Raw genomic sequence first — 21,473 nt, forward strand, 5'->3', positions numbered from 1 at the left:
AACTGTATTAAAGGGCTGCAGCATTAGGATAGTTGAGAACCACTGGACTGGACGGCAGTAACCCTGACGGTCTTAGTCGATCTTATGGTTGACCAGTCTTATCAGACTGGAAAAGAATATATGTATATACATGGATGTGTATGTGAACATATATCCTTTTAATTTTAAAGTTTAAGTGCTCGGAAGTTGTTTCATAAAGAAATGTTTGATTTGACATATGCTATGAAGATAAGCCCTGTAACAAGTACGACATACCAAGAGCTGGAGACATGTCTCCATGGTCAACAGTGCTTGATGCTCTTGCAGAGAACCTGAGTTTGGCTCCTAGCATCTAACTCAGGCACCTCACAACCAATTGAATACCAGCTCCAAATGAACTAACTCTCTCTTCTAGCTGCACAGGTACCCTTCCTACACACCTAATTTAAAAAGAATAAATCTTCCACAATAAAAAGTGCAAGAAAAGAGCACACAACTTGAAACATCAAGGATGTGCATTAAAATCTCCACTCTATCTACTAAAGATGATCAAATATCAGATCCTTTATCTCACATACATTAACACTTCATCTTTTCAGTATTCTATCAAATTGGCTACTATCCCTGCTCCTGACTGCCAGACCAGTGCAGTCTTTGCTTCCCTAATGTCAGTGCTGTTCATGGAATTTTTTACTTTCTGTTATCCCTGCTCAAAATGCAGGGACCAGGGCTGGGATTCCCTTCTTCTAATCCTGCTCGAAGCACAGCTCTCAGGTCCTCTCTGTCTCCAACCTCTGGACCCCCTTTGTAACCCTCACATTCGTCCTTTTGGGACTCTGACACCCCATTCTCTCCCTTTCATCATCCAGGCTCCAGACTAACCAGCAATCACCCCTTCATTGTCTATGGTTATTTGGGGTCACTTGCTCTACATAGATCTCCCTAAAGAAATTAGAGAACCACCAAAGAGATGAACACTGAATTGAAAAGTTGAAGGAAACTTTCCCTCCCCATGTCTAGCAAGAGTAAGGCAGGCATCTTTGATCATTCCTTCGGGAGGTTAAAGATGAAGATGGGGTCATTGAGTCCTGGAGTTGGAAGGAGACTGACTAACAGAGAGGTCCCCAACCAAAGAATGGTGAGAGGACCGTGACTTCTCTCCAAAGCTGACTGTCTCCCCTTCGAGGGTCTAGCTAGTCCACCCCTCAGACCATATTTCCTCATCTGCCTTTCTCTGAATATGTACCATATATAGGTGGAGCTGCTTCCAGCTAGTCCTCCATCTTTGAAAATGAATCAAAGGAGACATCACAGAAGCATAAGGATGAGGGGGGAGAATGGGAAGGAATGGGGGGAAAGAAGAGAAGAAAGAAGGGAGAAGAAGAGAGAAAGGAGAGCAACTGGAAAGGAAGGGGAGGAGGGAAGGGAAAAGAGGAAGGGTAACCTAAAAAGGAGACCTGGAATGAATAGAAGGGGTGAGGAGGGAAGGAGCAGGAAGGAGGGAAAGGGAGGAAGTGCCATCTTTTATTTGTGTGCACCACACACCTCTCCTTCTGGAATGTAGCGTCAAAGATAAAAGGAATTTCTATTGTGTTTGTAGCAAAATGACCACCATGATAATAGTGCCTGGCATACGATTGCATGTGATGCAATGTGTTATCTTGAGCAAGGCATGGTGGGAAATGCCTGCAATTCCAGCGCTTGGAGGTTGGAGTGGGAGGATTCAACTTCAGGACAACTGAAGGAAGAAATAAGAGAGAAGGGGGAAGGATGGAAAAGAAGGAAGGAACCGAAAATATTAGCACAGGAATGGATTAATGCATTTGTGGGTTTTTAATTCTGGCTTCCTTGTGGCTGGGTGACCTGCCCACAGTGTTTAGCTTCCTGCGGTCACCTTCTGAGGTCCCAGGGTGTGCTACACTATAGCAGTGCATGCAAGTCTTTTTCTCAGCTCTCTGGATAACAAAAGGCCAGCATGCTTTCTCTCTCTCCATCCTCCCCCCCCACCCCCAGAAAAGAGCAAAATACAGTATGTAGAATTTTTCCATAAAACATGCACATAAACACTCATGGATGCATCTCCAGGGACTGGGAAGAACACAAGCTACGTCTCTATGTAGTAGTGTCTTTCTAGAGAAATCATATAAACTGGCCACCATCTTGGCACCTAGCCTCGGAATGTGGGTAGAGCAAAAAGCTACTTCCTCCTGCAGCATCACACCTGCACTGGTTACCATGACAACGTGGCTTCCTAGAGTCTCAGCACACTTGGTTTCTGTCAGTTTGTCAACACCTCAGCTGGTAGATCCCTGAAAAGAAGCCACACCTGCCCCATCCATGAAGACCCTCAATGGTGCCAAAAGCCGGGGTGCACCACCCATGTGCAGCTGCATTGAAGCCTGAGACCAACTCCAACTCACGCTGACCACAGTGGCTTCCCACATGCCGTGGATATGCAGTTTCCAGACATACCTAGGACAGATCACATCTTTCCTTAGCACAAGCATTCCTGCATGCTACAGGAACCAAAGGCATCCAGCTATGGAGAGAAAACTGCCAAACTATACCTCTTATGCGCTACGGTTTGCATAAAGTTCAATCTAACAAGCCAGTGACAGGAGGCACATAACTAAAAGGTGGATACGATCATCACGGGTTGAATAACACTGCATATATAATGTTAAGGACACAAAGTGTGAGCGTGTATCAGCATGTATCAGTATGCCACCTATGAAGTGTGGGCGTGTGAAGGGATCATACACCCACTGTAGTATGATCCTCAAGAGAGGATGGTCAACTTTCTGGAGTCCAGGCTTTCAACTCAGCAGCCAAATGGGTCAGGAGCAGATGTGTTGGTTTGAGGACTTCGAGCTGAGGTGACGGCCTTCCTCGGGTCCCACCCCACAAGACCCAGCAGGAGATAATTTTTACCATCCCTTAGCAGCTCTCATCTGTCACTAGAGCATGCATTCTTGTTCTTTTTCTATCTCAATTTAGTAGGTCTCATTTACATCACTTTAGATTTAAATATTTAACATAATACAGCATAAAACACATTTAAAAGAAACTAAGAGATGGGTGTTACATTTTAAGTGACATTTCTTATTACTCTTTCAAATTTTCATATACTGATACAATGTATTTTGATCATTATTGCTTTCTTGTTGTTCTTCCTTTCTGGTGGGAAGCCTCTATTTCTTCCCACCCATGACCCCACACTGTGGAATTCTGCCTTTCTTTCTCTTTCCTCTATGTGGGAGACATCCCTGGCCATGATACTTGCTTCCGGCACAAAATCAACTCCATAAGTTTCATTCTATCTAGGGCTCACTACACATACTAACTATTCCCCTAATACTGATATCAGTGTATTGCTATGTAAAGAGAAATTTGTTTAGAAAAAAAATCCTTCTTATATCTCATCATGAAAATTTAGAAGAATGAATATTAATGACTAACACATCTGTATCACCTAGCTAAGGACCCTCGCTTACTAAGGACACCCAGGAATGGAACACTGACCTTTTGCTGTCTAGTGCAAGGCACGGCTCCTAACCTGGGTCTTTACAAGAAAATGATGCCACAGTGAGTTCTCTGAGTCCTGGGGGCCTTTTGCTGTAGTGTTAAAACCCTGGTGCTCAGATTTAGAATCTACACCACAACAGGTACCACAGAACATCAAAGACACAGAGATTTGCCACTAGTGAGACCCTCATAAGCAAATGTTATGTGTATGTGTAATGGAGATAGTTGGAATCTCAAACTCTGTCAAGGAGAGGGAGGAGTGAGAGGCAACACAAAGCTGGAGTATTAAAGAAGAGTGACAGAATGTAAACAAGTGGGCCATGGAGGTGGCAGGAGTCTAACACTGACACCCAGCAGGCTCTGACAGTCTACAGATGGCCTGGTCGCCATTAGTCAGTGAGCCTTTTCTTTTAATGTGAGAGTAGCCTCTATGTAAGCAGAGACTGCTTATTCATTTCCTGGCAGCCCAGACCCAAAACAATCACACTGAAATTATATTAATTAAAACACTGCTTGGCCAATCACTTAGGCATATTGCTAGCTAGTTCTTGTATCTTAAATTAACCCATCTCTATTGATCTGGCCATTACCATGAGGTCATGGCCTACCGGTAAGGTTCTCATGAGCGCTCATGGGCATCTTTCTCCTTCGGTGGCTATAAGGCATCTCTCTGACTCTGCCTACTTTCTCCCAGCATTCAGTTTAGTTTTCCTGCCTAGCTCTATTCTGTCTTTCCATAGGCCTAAACAGCTTCTTTTATTAACCAATGGTAATAAAACATATTCACAGCATACAGAGGGGAATCCTAAATCACCTCTATAACTTGATTCATGCCTGGAAGGCTGCACTCCTCTACCTGTTGAGAAAAGTGCCCAAGTGGGAACTGAGCTTAACTTAACCCAGGAAATAGCCCAAATCCACCCAGAGGGGCTGCAGCCCAAATCCATCCTGAGGTTCTCTCAAAGATTTTTATAGACTTTTACTTGCAATTATTTTCGTAACTGCAGTTGACTAGACCTTTGACTTGAAATGAATCAATAAATAAGATTATGAAATAGCACCCAGAAGATGAAGTGCAAATGGCCAATAAGTACATTAAAAAATGTTCTACATGCTAGGGAAATGCAAACTCATCCAGGTTCCAAGTCTCCCCCACCCTCATCAGAACTATCAAGAAAGCTAACAAATGCTGGAGAGGATTTGGGAAAGGAGTCCTTTTGTGTTGCTAATGGGAGCACAAACTAGTGCACCAGCCACTGTGGAAATCAGTATGGCAGTTCCTTACCTAAAGTAAGAACCACCATATGACCCAGATAAACCACTCCTAAGAATTTACCAAAGGACTCTAAGTGATTTGACACACCACAGAGACACCAGTACATCCATGTATATTACTGTAAGCAGAGACTGCTTGTTAATTTCCTGGATCCCAGACCCAAATAATAACACAAAAACTATATTAATTACAACACTGATTGGCCAATAGCTTAAACAGATTGCTAGCTAACTCTTACATCTTAAATTAACCCATTTCTACTAATCTGTGTATTGTCACTAGGCTGTGGCTTACCAGTGCTGGCATATTACTCCTTTAGCAGCTACCTGGCATCTCCTTGACTCTGCCTACTCTCTCTCTATATCCCTGTTCAGATTTCCCACTTGCTTTATTCTACTAAACCATTGGCCAAAACAGCTTCTTTAATAACCAATGGTAGTGAGACATATTCATATCATACAGAGGGGCATCCCACATCATACTACAGTGCTGTTCACAATAGTTAAATATTGTTATTCGCCTAAATGTCTCTCAAAGGATGAACAGATGTAGAAAGCATCACACACACACACACACAACACAATGGCGTTTTATTCAACAATCAAAAAGAAAAAAATGACATCAATTTTGGAAGACTAGAAGCAACTGAAGATTATCAAAGTGAGGTAAACAGGATGCAGATATATATTTCCTTCATTTATGGACCCACTTTTTTTTTTATGAAAAGCAGAAGCAAGAGGACATTAAGACTGGAGAAAGGGAGGGTTAGTAGATCCAGTTAAAGTGCATGGTGTGCCAGCATAAAAACAGCCAGATGAAGCCCGTCACTGTGCATGATCAACACACACAAAACCCACAATTATTTTACCGTATCAAACATTTCTACCATGGTTTTGAAGTGTGACTCACCCTGCCACTTCAATTGGATTAGAAACAACTCAGCCACAAGCCCCATAAGGCTGCTGTCAGAAACTCTTACAGGCAGCCTGGAAAGTCATTCTGACACTCAGGGCTCTTGATGGGTCCTTTCTATTAACCTCACTGACACAGCCTTGCCCCTTTCTGGAAGGGGAGTAGAAGCCTCTGAGGATGCTATAAAGCTAAGGGTAGCCAGCAGTCTCCTCTTCCACGTGACCAGAGCCTGGGAGGTCCCAGCTGTGGACCAGGCTGGCATCTGTGTGCCAGCCTTCATCTCTGTGTGCTCCATGACTGTGACGAGTTGACAGTGTTAACCACCACAGTGAGCATGGTGACATCAGGAGCTCGATACCGCTGCTTCGCATGGTCCCTCCTCAGCCTCCCTCCCTCCCCCATGCTTCCTCCACGCATCTCACACAGCTTCAGAACACGGTCTCTGATTCACAGGTTCTGTCTGCCTCTGCACCCTCCATCCACACTGATTCCTCTTATCCCTTCTCTCTCAGTCATTGTAACCAGTGTTCCTGCCCCCACTGAAGCCTTGTCCAGCCTTAAGGCAGGCAGGTTAGGTGAACCCTCCTCGCTGCCACTGCCGTGAGATTTTTATTGGACTTTTGCCTGTTCCGGCTGTCTCTTGTCTCAAGCCCGATGTGTGGACCCGCCTCTGTAGACTGAGGTGCAACAGTAGGTAGGGCATTCAAGTACAAGGTCCACCTCAGACAATCAGTGATTCTCCAGTCACCAAGGGAGACTCTTGTAACCATACAAGCAGCTGCTGCCCAAGGAAAAGTGTTGACAGGACATACCCCCTTTGCTTTCTGTGATGGGATAGATGTGTTGTTACTGAGGTGTCTCTGCTCTTACTCCAAGGAGGAGAGATGGAAATTTCCAAGCTCTGTGGTGAACAAGGGGGACCTTTGACCTCCAGGAGGTAAACTGAGTCACCCTGCTACAAGGACCATGGGGCTGCCTGCTCTGTGTGTACTCAAAGGGACACCCCAGACTCCAGAACTGTCTACATGTGAGTTAGGGTCTTTGTGCTGAATCACTGAGTTTTATGGTAGACGGTTACTGGTCCTTCCAAAAATGATAGATCTCTTTGTACAACTGGTATACACTAAAAATTTTGTGGACCATTATAAATATTTTCTTTCATCTTTATGGAATTCCAGATTCTGCGTGTCCTTGGAGAGGTTGGTGCACACTCAGGTTCTGAGTGTGCATTACATATAGGAAGTGCATATTATAAAGAGGATTTGGTGTGAAAGGGGGTTAGAACTGATCATGCAACAGGTTCCTTTGGGTCCAAAGGTTCTGTGTTTCCAGTTCTGGAATTGCTGGCTGGGAGAATGGAACAAAAGGATGTAGGATACAGCAGACAGAGTCATGGGAAGCTTTTTCTGTGACATTCCTGCCATACAGTCATTTATATGCTGTCGGAGTCACTTTGTCCAGAGAACGGTCGAGTTGGTGCCATGAATCACCCTTAGAGACATCCCCACCTCCATCACAAGTCTCCAGGAACTACCTTAATTGGCAGCTATTAGAGACGCATTATTCATGGAAGCTGTCAGACGCCAGGGAAACGCTTTATTTCACTAAATTATACTTAAATTGATTTGACCAATTTTGATTTAGAGCTACTAAAACCCAGGAAAATTACCATTCCATCAAAATTTAAGATGCAAAAGTAAAAGTGCTTAATTTTAACAAACGAAGTGGACATAACTAACATCGCCCATTCGGTTTCTGCTGCCCGAAAAGTCCAGAGCTTAAAAGTTAAGGTGCATGTTTTGCAAATAGTGATTTTTTTTTTTAAAGAACAAAAGTCATGTTTTCATAAATCATACTCAAACCCTCTGCTGTGGAACCTTCCCCAGCTCCTCCTTTAACATAAGATTATGGGACACAGGCCAACCTTGTCTGTCCCATTCAGTGCTGTGTCTGAGACAGACATGCGTCCCCAATTGCTCTGCATTCTGTGCCCAGACAGCAAAACACCTGAGAGTATTCTGCAGAAATCACTTCTTTTTCCTCCTAAAGTTCAGAGGAAACTTTCATGTGCCTTCATTTGCCAGTCTCACACCTCAGCACAAAAGCCCTTGGTTATTTCTTATTAAGCCGCTTAAGCCCCACTGCAGGTGTTCTGCATACAAATGTCCCTCCGTCCCCCGCGGAACACAATCTCCCACTAAGAAAGAGAAGGAATGTCAGAGAATCTTTCCGGAGGAGGCCCCGGCTGGAGAAACTTCAGAAACAAATTTTTTTGTAATTTTGATTTACTGCCATGGGAAATTTTTAGTTTAGAGTATAGTAAAAATGGACACCGGCAGCCCACTGCACTAGAGTTTCCCATCTACAGATTCAACCAAGTAGGACTCAAAAGAAATTGAGGGTGGTCAGGAAAAGCCTGGGCAATTTGGTGAGACAGGATGGCAATAAATGTTTTAAAAAGATCAGGCCTAAGACTCAGGGTAAGTGGCTCAAGGTTTAATGAGCACTGAAGCAAGCGTGTCTGGAAAGAACAGGCACTGCTTTTCCTGTTTTCCCACGTGACCGGATTCCTGAGAAGGTGCGAACAAACAACTGCGCACCAACAGACTAACGACACCATCTAAACCCACCCTGGTGAACCAATGCGTTCTTATCAGCGCTACTAACTGGAGTAAAGGTGAGAGGTTTCCTGTGGAAACAGATGGGACTCAAAGGCAGCAGCTGCATGACCAAGGCCCACCCCGGAGTGGAAAGCTGGCAGCGGAGCACACTGCACAGCCTGCACAAGCTTCTTCCGGGCATCTCAGCTGGTCTTTCGCTTCCTGGCTGCGCTTACTGCCTTTTTAAGCATAAGAAGGGAAAGACCTGGAAGGTTTCCGTCTTCCAGCAGCTTCACAGAGACTGGGATTGTGGGCCTGGGGTGAAGTGAGAAGCAGGACAAGCCTGTGTTGATGGTGGCACGTGCTCTAAGTGAGAGTCCCGCAGCTAAATTCAGGTGATAAGTGGGACTAAAAGCGGTCAAGAGATAAAAGCTCATCAACTACTATGTTCAAAATTTACAGAAGTGAGGGGAACTTAATTAAAACGGATACTAGACAGTAATTAGGTAAGGGAATAGAGCAGCATGAATATTAAAATAGGATAAACCTGAATTGACTACTTGGACAAAACATAATTCTCCAAAATACCAGAATACATTTTAAAAAGATAGTCAAAGATTAACACATTAAAGAAACATATAATAAACTTTTAAATGCTGACAATAATTATAATACAAATCATGAAAGTGATCCAAACAAACAAATCTATATTTGGAGACTCTTAAAATATGTATCAACAAATATGTGTGAGGCTACCATCCATATTAAGATAAAAACTTTTAATTTACCTAAAAGAGTATGATAAAATTATATTATAGTTAGGAGACAAACTTAACTTGCGAAGATTTGTAAAAGTAAATAAAGTACAACAAATATGCAAGTTAACTGAAAGAAATTCTACTAAGAATTCAGACTCAAGATTTAGTGACTGCACTTTTATACATATATAAATGATTATATATTAGTTATACTGTATTATATATTAATAATATACAATATATTATTATACATTGGTATATATTATATTTTTATATATTATAATTCTCAAAAAATAAAGTTAAAAATAAGTAAATAAATATTTAAAAGTAAAACCAAATAAGAACACCAGACTGGATTATCATAGCTGCAACTTAGAATGGAACTATAGCAATGAAGCTACATGTATACTAACAATACACAATAGTACACAATAAATAATAGTACACAATAAATAATAGTACACAATAAATAATAGTACACAATGAAGCTACATGTACACTAATAATATACAATAGTACACAATAAATAATAGTACACAATAAAGCTACATGTACACTAACAATACACAATAGTACACAATAAATAATAGTACACAATAAAGCTACATGTACACTAATAGAGCACCAGCATCACTGAAAAACTCTGTTATGCAAAGCTGTGTAGACACACATTAACTACAGTGTACTCATTGTAGTTCGTTTTATTTACTCTTTGAGGGTCTGCCACCCAGTTCCCAAACAAATACACAGTTACTTATTCTTACTTATGAATGCCCAGCCTTAGCATGATTTTATTGCCAGCTTTTCTAACTCAAATTCTCCCGTTTCTCTTTAACTACATTTTGCCTCTGGATTTTTTTTTTTTTTACCTTCTATATAAGTATGTTTCTTTCCTTCTTACTCTGTGACTGTGTGGTTGTGTGGCTGGCCCCTGATGTCCTCCTCTTCACCTTTTGTTCTTCTCTAGCCTAGAATTCTCCTATTTGTTCTTTCTGCCTGACAGATCCACCTATTTCTCTCCTGCCTAGCTATTGGCCCATTCAGCTCTTTATTGGACCAATCAGGTGTTTTAGGCAGGCAAGGTAACATAGGTTCACAGAGTTAAACAAATGCCACATAAAAGAATGCAACATATCTTTGCTTCATTAAACAAGTATTTCACAGCATAAAAGAATGTAACACATCTTAAAGTAATATTCCACAACAGCTCATGCGTACAATTTTAAGTTCAAATAAATCGTACTCACAGAAATAATGAGAATGCATTATATGTAATACAGTATGTCTGAATACAGATCATAGAGCTAGTGGCAGCCTGGCTGAGAGGCTCCAATAGCTTGGCTGCTCTTGTACTTGTGTGCAAGTGATGGGCTTCTGCACAGTTCCATGTATCAGAAGGTGCCATGTCATGTTAAGCCACAGTTGCCAGTCTTGGTGTGTCTCTGGGTACTTATATGCCTTAAAGCCTCTTGTCAGTTCACCCTGTGCCTGTTTCCTTTGTAAACCTTTGTCACATAAGAGAAGAATGCTAACTGCCAGATGGGCGGAGGAGCCGGGGGCTTTCAATCAGACAGAACTTGAACCTAAGATATTCTGTATTTCTTTTATTTTGGTGACTTTCCAACTGTCTAAGAAGGTCAGTAATGCATGTTCTTCATAAGTCTCTTTATTCCTTGACACAAGTTGAAATAAGCATCCCACAACTTACAAATGTGGAGTGGGTGGAAGCTTACTGAACACTGTCCCCAAAGCCTTACTGACCAGAAGACTTCCAAAATCGAAAAAAAATATCTCCATATGAATTCCAACTTTGATTCTCAGATTCATCAAATTCACAGGAGTGCTTTTGTGTTTGTCTCTGGGAGATATACACTTTCAGATCATTCAACCCCGTTGAAAGGTTTCCAGCCCCTGGGTTAAGGCACCTTCAGGTTAAGAGAGTTTAAATCTCTAAGAGGAAGTGTTGATATCTGTCATGTGTCAAAATGGGTCCAGGTCTCAGTGCAGACAAAGCATCACTCTCATCTCCCTGAATGTGATGTTCTTCTCAGCCCCACCTCCCCATTTCTGAGAGGTTCTCTTCACACCCTCCGTTTCACCCACATGGCCATCCACACTGACTCCCCTTTCCTAGGCCTCCTTCCATACCCAGGACCACTGCCTGCCATCTGCAGAGCACAGGAACAGGCACACTGCTCCAGAGATGCTATGCCAACAATACTGCTCATGGCTGCAAGCCTCTCTGCTTGGCCTGCGAGGCTTTTCTTATAAAAATGACTGGGCACCTTTTTATTCCAGGGCCTTGTATATTTGTCGCTCGAGTTTCCTGAGAATTTGGGAGGACCATATGAGTTGCACACTGCAGAAAAATAAAGAGATTCTCATTCAAAAAGTGCTACGAAGATTTTCTGGCCCACCTTTCGTCACAGCAATAGTAATTAAAGTCCCGTTGAGGTTAATGGAATCCGCTATTGTTAGAAGCTCCAGTGACAGCTCTCCAGGTTCTGATTAATCGTTATTGTAAAAGTTAGTCTGGCTTCCTGGCAACTTTGGCCTCAACCTTCCTTTAAATAACTCTGTGATTCTCTCGGCATACTTTCCCAGTATGGTCTGTACTTATGTGTAGAAAATGTAAGTCATCCTGAGGGTCAAATAGACAGTGGTTTAACAGTTATCTGTGAGTAGGTAGAGAAGATCTCTTAGGTGACTTGTCAAGTCAACTGGGCTTGGAATCACCTAGGAGACACGCTTCTGGGTTTGTCCATCAAGGTGTTTCCAGAGCAGTTTAACTAAGGAAGGAAGGCAAACCATGCATGTTGTGGAATATTAGCTTAGGATATGTTACATCCGTTTGTGCTTTCGAATATTTGTTTAATGATGCAAAGATGTGCTCCATTCTGTTATGTTGCACATAAAACTCTGTAAAGCTGTGTTTCTTTGCCAGCCTAATACACCTTGGCCTAACAAAGAGTTGACTGGCCAATAGCTAGCCAGGGGAGAGAAATAGGTGGGACTGCCAGGCAGAGAGAATAAATAGGAAAAAAATCTAGGCTCAAGGGAAGAACTAGGAGCAAGAAGAGGAAAAAAGGAAGATGCCAGGGGCCAGTCACCCAGTCACACAACCAGCCACAGAGTAAGACAGGAAGAAAGACAAATAGGATAAATAAAGGTAAACAGCTCTGAGGAAAAATGTAATTAAAGAAAAATGGGATAATTTAAGCTAGAAAAGCTGGCTAAAAACAAGTCAAGGTAAGATTGGGTATTCATATGTAAGAACAAGTCTCTGTGTGTTTATTTGGGAACTGTGTGGTAGACCCCCAAAGCCTCAAAAGTAACATATGAATGTTGGTGGTGCCAACATGAACAACAGGGAAAACATCCCAGACTTAATAAAATTGGGGTGAAAAAAGAAAATCACCTGAACATCCTCATTCATCTACCTCTGCTTTCTGCCCAAGGACACAAGGACAGGATGATCTATACTCCTATGATCATGACTTTCCACCACGATGGACTATTACCACCTCAAACCATGATCCCTTCTTCCTTGCATTGTTTTTGTCAGGTATTTCGTTACAGACACAAGAAAAATGACTAGTATGGCCTTTTAGTTTCTCCTGTTATCACGTCAGATAAGTCTGGAAGATCAGAGCTTTGACATCAGTGTAAAAGACTTCCCTCACCTGAGAGAGTAGGAGATACAGGGCCTTCTTGTAGGTGTCATTTCCAACAGAGCTTAAACGTGATCTGCACAACAGCCTCAAGATAAAGGCAAACACGGAGACTCACACACTTGACAGGCAGGTGGCAAAGAAGGAAATGGCACTGAGGACCTGTTCACCAGTTTCCTCTGGAGAAAAGGACTCAGAGAACAAAGCCTCTTGCCAGTTGAATCCACCAAGCAGGCCAAATGGGGTGTGTGGTTCTATGGTTTGTTTGAAATTTAAAGAGCCACACGAAGAGTTGAACATATAGAAACTGGAATATAGACTCAGTGAGTGGTACGTTCTCTGAAAGGTGAAACTAGGGAAGACTGTACGTCAGATACGCCTGTGAACGTTGCAGTGGTTCGTCCCTGAGAACACGGCTTCACAGACTTCATCCGTAGATGAAGTCAGCAGCTGGAGAACTTGGCACAGAAGGCCAAGGCACACAGCCCTTAAGGACCTCATGCCATTGTATTTAATTTCTGGGCCATTGGAAAGTGGAAGGAGATGCTGTAGTTCCCACAGAGAAGCTCAAAGCGCTCCTTGTTAAAATAACATTACTATTCCTTGTGACCTCAACCAAGACAGGTTTTAACACATCTATTAGCCAATGGTCTCAAAGTCATTGGCTACAGGACATCCTTTCTCTTTCCTAGACTGTCAACTGGATTTTTAAACTTCTTATCATCTCTCGTGATTCAACTACACAACTCTATACCCAACCGCCTAAACTTTAATATCTACTCTCTGTCTAAGTTGCATCTAATTTTTGTCATTGTTGTTGTTTGTTCATTTGATTTTTTTTTAAATATTTATTTATTTGTTATGTATACAATATTCTGTCTGTGTATATGCCTGCAGGCCAGAAGAGGGCACCAGACACCATCACAGATGGTTGTGAGCCACCATGTGGTTGCTGGGAATTGAACTCAGGACCTCTGGAAGAGCAGGCAATGCTCTCAACCTCTGAGCCATCTCTCCAGCCCCCATTTGATTTTTTTTTTCAAGACAGGGATTCTCTGTAGCTTTGTAGCCTGTCCTGAAACTTGCTCTGTAGACCAAGTTGGCCTCGAACTCACAGAGATCCTCCTGCCTCTGCCTCCCCAGTGCTGGGATTAAAAGTGTGCGCCACCACATTCAGCTCAGTTGCATCTGTTTAAGCTGATCTGTTGCCCCGTGCTCATTGTTTTATGGAGAACATTCAGCAGTGACCCATCTACAACCCAATGTGAGTTTTCAAATGTAAAAAGTTTTTACCCACTACAAAACTGTCTTTGCAAACTTAGAATACAAACTACTTAACATTAAAGAATTTTAAAATCTCATGGCTATTGTTCTATTTTTTTTTTTTTAAAAAATCACTCCTATTTGAAATTCAAACACTAGGTTGTTCATTGGGCTTTCTGTTTGCTGGAACAAATGCTCAATCACTTTTCCCTGAGCCTCAGAGGACAGCTAAAACCCAGCAATAGATGAGAACAACAAGAACCTTGAGAACTTCATAGAAAATGAAAGATAAAGCAGAAATAGTACAGTTATGTTTCTGAAAACAGGGAGTTAACCACCTGGGTAAGTTCCAAAACTTCCCAAATAAAAGCAAAAGCAATTCCCGGTCTCATTCTTAAGAAAGAAAAGAAAACGCGGCCCAAGCTTTGTTCTAATTCCCAACATTCTTCCGCTTGTAACTTAGAAAATACACAACAGATTTAATATATTTAGGTTTCATTGCAAAGATCTTTCTTTGTTTGGTCCCCGGTGTAAGTTTTATAAAAACAGGATTGAGACATAAAAACTGCAAAAGACCCCCATTATACAATATTTGACAAAAATACTTAGCTTGATTCCATTCAACATAGAGTGGGAGCCTAAGAGTTTTTTGTTTGCTTTGTTTTTGGTTTTGTGTTTTTGTCTTTGCATGTCAAGGAATAGATCGGACTAGTGTTTTTGGTGGAACTAAACTCATTATCTCCCTCAAAAAAGTCAAAGTAGGAGTATTGGGTGAGGAATCTCTGACCTTCCTGACACCCTCAGCCTTGAAAGTCTCAAACTATGGTGGCTGAAAAAAGTCCCTGAGGTGCCCTTTTTCCTTAGCAGACAGATGGCGCACCCACTTGCTCCATTTCATCCAAACAGTTGCCTTCAATGCTAGCATTGTAAGCCAAAGCCAATTTAATAGTTTTCATTTGAAAAATTTGTTTATTTGTTTGTTTTTCTTTCAAAGAAACAAGCATCCTTATAAAGATTAAGAAAGTGGTCTTGCAGCTGACTGAATCTGTGAGCAGCATCATGCTGACCTAGGCACTCACTGAGAGGCCAATACTGCCAGGACTTAGAGCTGTGACCAAGACATAATGGGGAATGAGGGAAACTGGCGTGTTCTTTAGCAGGCAGTCGTCAGTACAAGCTGCCTCCACTAGCGTTATTATTAAAAATGAGTGCCTTGGCTCCTGGAGCTGAGTGAAATTTCTTTCGTGTGTTTCTTTTTACCCTACCCCCAGTGTTAGAGATGAAACCTCATGAACACTAGGCAACTGCTCTCCGTTTGAGCTACATTCCCAACCTTCTCCCCATTCTTAGTTTAAGTATGACTAGCATTGTTCAGGCTCAAAGCCTTGAGTGTAGACTAAAATAAACCTTTGTATATGGTTCTTCTATGGAACTAAGATAAAGAGCATTTTCAGAATACCCAAAGTACTGCCAAGATTCATATCCCTACAAACATTCCTGATGTCATCTATTAATTTATCTTCATTAATATATATTTCCCCTCAATGTATTTCTTATAAATACATTTTCACTTGGTGTCTTTAGGTTGTTACAATGTCTGAGGCTCTGTACCGTCAAAAGTATTTGTTACATACTTAAACATATGATGGGTAAAACTAAGCCTTCCAGTCTACTCTTCAATGCCCTCACCTACCCAGTGCTGCTAAGAATCTGCTGTTAACCCAAGCCTAGTCATTCCAGTCTACCCACATCTACTTGCAGCTGGATATCACATCATCCAGTTCCTCTTACAGTTGGGTACTTGAATACCCATTGTTATCGAAGGGAACTGCTGACTTGAGCAGGGGGATAGCAGAACAATTGTCACTTTGCATTCCAGAGTGGCATACACATTACCTTTCTACCTTGTCAAGGAAAATTACTGACTTGTAGCCAATTAAAACCTGCAATAATGTCAATCAAGATATCCCAATAGGCCTTCAGGTGAATTCAGAAAAAAAAAATGTGTTTCTAAAAGTTTCAGTTAAGCTAATAAGATGTTTGTTATCCAAATCTATGAATTGAGGAACTTGGCAGTTTTATCTAATATTTCACTGGGAATTGGCTTAGAAGTTTTCATAACTAGGACCTGTCTAACTATGGGGCAAAGGTAAGGTTTTAGGATAGAGATAGTCTAGCAGCAAATTAACTTAAGCATCCACTCTATTCAATGGTCCTCTCTTCTAGATTAAATTATTTATGTGGCTCTTCTGTAAACAGCTGTAAGTAAAAAATACAATTTGTTTTAATGTAACTTAATATTAGACATTGACTGATTTATCTTGCAGTAATAATCCACCAAATTTGCATTGTTCTTCTTAATTCAGTTCTAAATAATCAAAGCAAAAAATCTCCATTTTCACATGGCTTTATTCATTTATATTTTCCTCAGCCACAGGAACCAGAGAAAAACTGTTTCTTCACCCTGGCCAATCTGAAGACAGACTGAGTACTCCCAAAGCTGCACTGGGTTCCATTCACTGTATTCCGAGTTCCCAGGCCCTGTATAAGAGCCACTACACACCCCAGGGACTAGGAGAAAATAAACACAGGCAAGTTTTTTTCCTTCAGGGACCTATGGAGTACACATAATAATAACTTGGAGAAACTCCCATCAAAGTCATCTCGGAAGCCTCCATCTCTGGAGGGAAACTCCGTTGGACTTTGAAGCTTAGTTTGTTAGGTAGTTAGCTCGACGCTGGCACAGCCAGAACTCACCGTTGGCAGGAAGGACTATGAGTGTTACTCAAAGGAATGGGATATGAATCGTATCTCGGAGTGGAGACAGGATCTTCTGAGCTTCCTAGAAGATCGTTAGATTAGTAACTAGCCAGCCAGAGACTCTGCTTTAGATCAAGGGTTTCCGTCCCACCAGGTGCCACAGCCATTTAGTCCCAAATAAACACACAGAGGTCTACATTAATCAAAAACTGGCTGGCCTAGTAGCTCAGGCTTCTTATTAATTCTTATAACTTATATAAGCCCATAATACTTATCTGTGTTAGCCACATGGCTCGGTACATTTTTTGGCAAGGCAGTCACATCTTGCTTGCTCTGCTTGGCCTCCTCTGTATCTGGAGTGACCACTGAAGACTGACCGTTTCATCTCCCAGAATTCTCCTATTCTCATTGCCCTGCCTCTACTTCCTGAATGGTTGCCCTTCCTATACTTCCTGCCTGGCTACTGGCCAACCGGCATTTTATTAAAATGCAATTGACAGGGTACAGACCATTGTCCCCTAGCAGTACTTTCCCAATGCAAACAGGCCTAAGAAACGCCTGGACAGGACAATCCCTTCAGGGGATGCTGTCTGTTCTAGAGAATTTAGACATGTTATAGAACCTGCCTAACATGTAGACTGGTGTGACCATCTCATCCCATTGTGTGTCTCTTTCTTGCTCCCTTTGGCTGCTTCACTCTCACCCCTTGTGAGTGCCCCTCCCTCCTCCGCCCTGAATTCTACCTGTTTTCTATGAATCCCATCAGAATTCTTTCAACAAAGATCAGAAGGACTGGGGAGATGAGGAATACAGAAGAGGAGGTCCAGAGAGGAGACCACAGCAATGAGATGGCTCACTGGAAACCACATGACCCAGGCCCAATGGGAAGTAGACAATGAAGCAAGCTCACAGAGAGGGCCATTTGGCATACAAAGGCTGCACAGTTCCCAAGCACAGTGAACCATCCAATCAATTTGATCCCAGGAGCTGCAGGGAGCTGGCAGGAGTCTGACTTAAAATGAGTGATGAAGATTGCTGGCCAGTCTTTTGCCAATTTGACACAAGCTGAAGCTATCTGAATGGAGGGAAACTTGATTAAGATGTCCCCATAAGATCTAGCTGTAAGGCATTTTCTTAATTAGTAATTGATAGGGAAGGGCCTAGACCACTGTGGGAGCTACTATCTCTGGGTTGGTAGTCCTGGGTTCCATAAGAAAACAGGCAGAGCAAGCCATGGGGAGCAAGCCAGGAAGCAGCACCCCTCCATGCCCTTTGCATCAGCTCCTGCCTCCAGGATCCTGCCTTGCTTGAGTTCCTGTCCTGAGAACAGGAATATGAAAGTGTAAGCTGAAATAAACCCCTTCCTCCCTAGCTTGCTTTTTGCTAATGGTACTTCATCACAGCAAATCCTATGACGATGACTACAAGGACTCAGGTGGAATCCCTAAAAAGCTAAGGCCCAGGAGACAAAATAATAGGGGGGCTGTCTGTCCAACCTTAGCTCTCTAAAGTTCCTACAGGAGCCATGAGTATAATCCCCTCATGGGATCAGAAAAGGCACTATAAATCTACCATCTGGCACATAGCTACCTACTATGTAAGAAAGAAGGTTTAGGAGGCCATAGATCATAGACTTCCCTTTAGCAAAGAGAATGTACATTTAGCAAGGCAAACCCCAGCCATGAAGGTAATCTTTCTTCCTTCCCCTACCAAACACAGAGTAGCCTTGTATTTGAGATGGCTCCAACTTTGTGCAAACACTTGTTTTTCCCATCCACAGCTTTGCCCAGAATCCCTAGTTTGCCTTAATATTTTTCTTCTTTTACATGTTACACAACTGATGTGGATTCCCCTCTGTATGTTGTGAATATCGTTGGTTAATAAATGAACTGCTTTGGGTCTATAGTATGGTATAGGGGAACAGAGCTGGGGGGTGATTAAACTGAATGCTGGGAGAAAGAAGGGCAGAGTGAGAGAGAAGCCATGTAGCCCCACCAGAGACAGATGCCAGGTGGAATCTTGCCCGTAAACCACAGCAACGTGGCGATACACAGATTACTAGAAATGGGTTAAATTAAGATGTAAGAGTTAGCCAATAAGAAGTTAGAGCTAATGGACTAAGTAATGTTCTAAATAATACAGTTTCTGAGGGTGGGGGAGCAGGCGCCAGTCCCGCTGAGCGCTCCCCCGAGGTGGGGGGTGGCAGGAGGGGGACACTGCCCAGAGGCCTCCCACAGGGCAGGGCAGGGCGGGCAGAGGCCTTGTCCTCCAGGAGGTGACTTCACCAGTCAGCAAGAGCCAGGAACCTGTGAGGTAACAATTCAAAGTTCCAGTTCTGTGGCCAGCTCCCGGGCCAGTGGGCGTAGTCGCCAGTAATAAGCAGTCGGGCCGAGCTGCCTCCAGAAGCCGAGGGCGTCCCAGGCTAGCCCCACCAACGGTCCGGGCACCAGTCCGGCTCCCGGCCATGCCCTCCTAGCCGCGACCCCACCCCCCAAAGCTCGCTTGACCCAGCCCAGCTTCTCCGGGGCTCTCCGAGGCAGCGGTGGAGGGCTGCTAGGAGGCAGCCCCGGTGGTGGTGGCACCCCTCCAGGGCCGCTGAAGACTCCAGGCCTCTGCGAATAACAAAAGAACCTGGAGAATTTGGAGAGGATAAAGTATATTCAGTATCCAGATCAGAAGATCAACAAAGCAGGAAATGCACAATTTTGAGGACGAGTTAACATGTCCCATTTGTTACGGTATTTTCAAAGACCCTCGAGTCCTGCCATGCTCTCATACATTTTGTAGAAATTGTCTGGAAAATGTTCTTCAGGGAACTAGAAACTCTTTGTTATGGAGACCTTTGCGAATTCCATTCAAGTGTCCTAACTGCAGAAGGATTATTGAAATTTCTTTAACTGGTATAGAATCCTTACCTGTAAATTTTGCATTGAGAGCAATTATTGAAAAGTACCTTCAAGAAGACCACCCAGATGTTGTCACCTGCCCTGAACACTACAGGCAGCCATTAAATGTTTATTGCCTACTAGATAAAAAATTAGTTTGTGGCCATTGTCTTACAATAGGCCAACATCATGGTCATCCTATAGATGACCTTCAGAGTCTCTATCTGAAAGAAAAGGATACACCTCAGAAGCTGTTTAAACAGTTAACCGACACACACTGGACAGACATCACCCGTCTTACTGAAAAGCTTGAAAAACAGAAGTGTCATACTGAAAAAATGATTCAAGGTGATAAGGAATTTGTTCTTCAGTATTTCAAGGAGCTTAGTGATACATTAGAACAGAAAAAGGAATTGTTTTTGGCAGCTCTCTGTGACGTTGGCAAGCTGATCAATCGAGAATACACTCCGCAGATTAAAAGGGCGAAGGAGATCAGAGAACAGCAGCTTGAGCTAATAGCAGTGACTACATCTTTACAAGATGAGTCTCCACTTAAATTCCTGGAAAAAATTGATGATATCCGCCAGCGGGTGCAGATGTTGAAACAGAGACCACTCCCCGAGGTCCAGCCTGTTGAGATGTGTCCCCGAGTAAGGAGAGTATTAAAGGAAGAGTGGAACAGAACAGAAATTAGACATATCAAGAAGGCTGTCACTCCTGAAATGAGAATTTCTTCAAAACGGATGCCAAGTTCCTGGCCTGACAAGCATAAAAAAGAACTTGAGTTCTTTAACATTTTAAATATTGCTGTGGTTTCACTGACTTCAGTGATATTAATGTTAATACTCTTTTTCAACCAACACATAATCACCTTCCTAAATAAAATCACTTTAAAATATTTCTCTGAAGTCTCTTTGTCTGCTTACCAAAGTTTATCTAATAACTTAAATGACTTAAAAAATATGGCATGCTACATTTTATATTTGTTAAAGGAAATCATGTGAAAAATAGTTTCTCGCTGAAAACCTGAATGAACAGTTTTAAGTGGGCTTCTCCTGTTTAGCAGAAGCTAATCATTGCTAGATGGAAGTTGGGTAGCATAAGGACCAAACTTACATAGAAATATGGTAAACCTTCCATGGTTGGATAGAAATGGTGCCAGAAATGATACATTATCTGAAAGATGATTCAAATCAAATTAGGAAATTATAATTTTTGATTTGAATATTTTATTTGCTTGATAGTCAAAGTTTTAAATAATCTTTCTAACAAGCATTTCTTTCTTTTACTATAACATGCTACAGTAGTTTTGAAGTTCTTTGTATATGTAGATATTAGATTAGAAAACATTGACAAGATTCGTGATCCACATATCTATTTTGATGTGATTTGAAGGTTTTCAGTGTGTAGATGGAAGTGGGAAAAGTTTTAAAATGCAGGCTAGGATTGCTTAAACATCTTTTTGGTCAAACGTAAATCAAGAACATTCTTCCAAATAGAGCTTGAACTTTTGGATAAAGCAAGCATCTAGTACTTTGTGTTTAGGATCTGAGCTTAATGGCTAGAGAATTTCTTAAGTCAGGGTCAGTTCGGATATCTTATTGACATTCCTAAAAACCAAACAAAAAGGTCAAAAAGGCAGAGCTCTTGCCTTGTTTCCAGCACCAGAAAGCAAAACAAGTATATATTTTGCTTTTGTAGTGTTTTAGTCGTATTCTTACATAAAAACTATACGAAACGTATATTATGACAATCATGTTGATGTGATTCATTTAATAGAATTCATGTAAACTGTATCTTAAAATGGTCTCACTCTACAGCCCAAGTACTGGGAATTATGAGTA

At 42.1% G+C, this 21,473-nt stretch overlaps 1 protein-coding gene across 1 annotated transcript; it reads left to right on the forward strand.

Moving 5' to 3' along the window:
* The first annotated feature begins 19,439 nt into the window (after positions 1–19,439).
* On the forward strand, positions 19,440–20,633 carry LOC121462118 (tripartite motif-containing protein 59-like). The gene has a single exon (XM_041673511.1). It carries the CDS (start codon positions 19,440–19,442, stop codon positions 20,631–20,633), a length of 1,194 nt encoding a protein of 397 aa, XP_041529445.1.
* The last annotated feature ends 840 nt before the right edge of the window (positions 20,634–21,473 follow it).

Source organism: Microtus oregoni, unplaced genomic scaffold (genome assembly GCF_018167655.1).
Source record: "Microtus oregoni isolate MIOR12 unplaced genomic scaffold, Mior012 000024F_ref0000369, whole genome shotgun sequence".
Lineage (NCBI taxonomy): Eukaryota > Metazoa > Chordata > Mammalia > Rodentia > Cricetidae > Microtus > Microtus oregoni.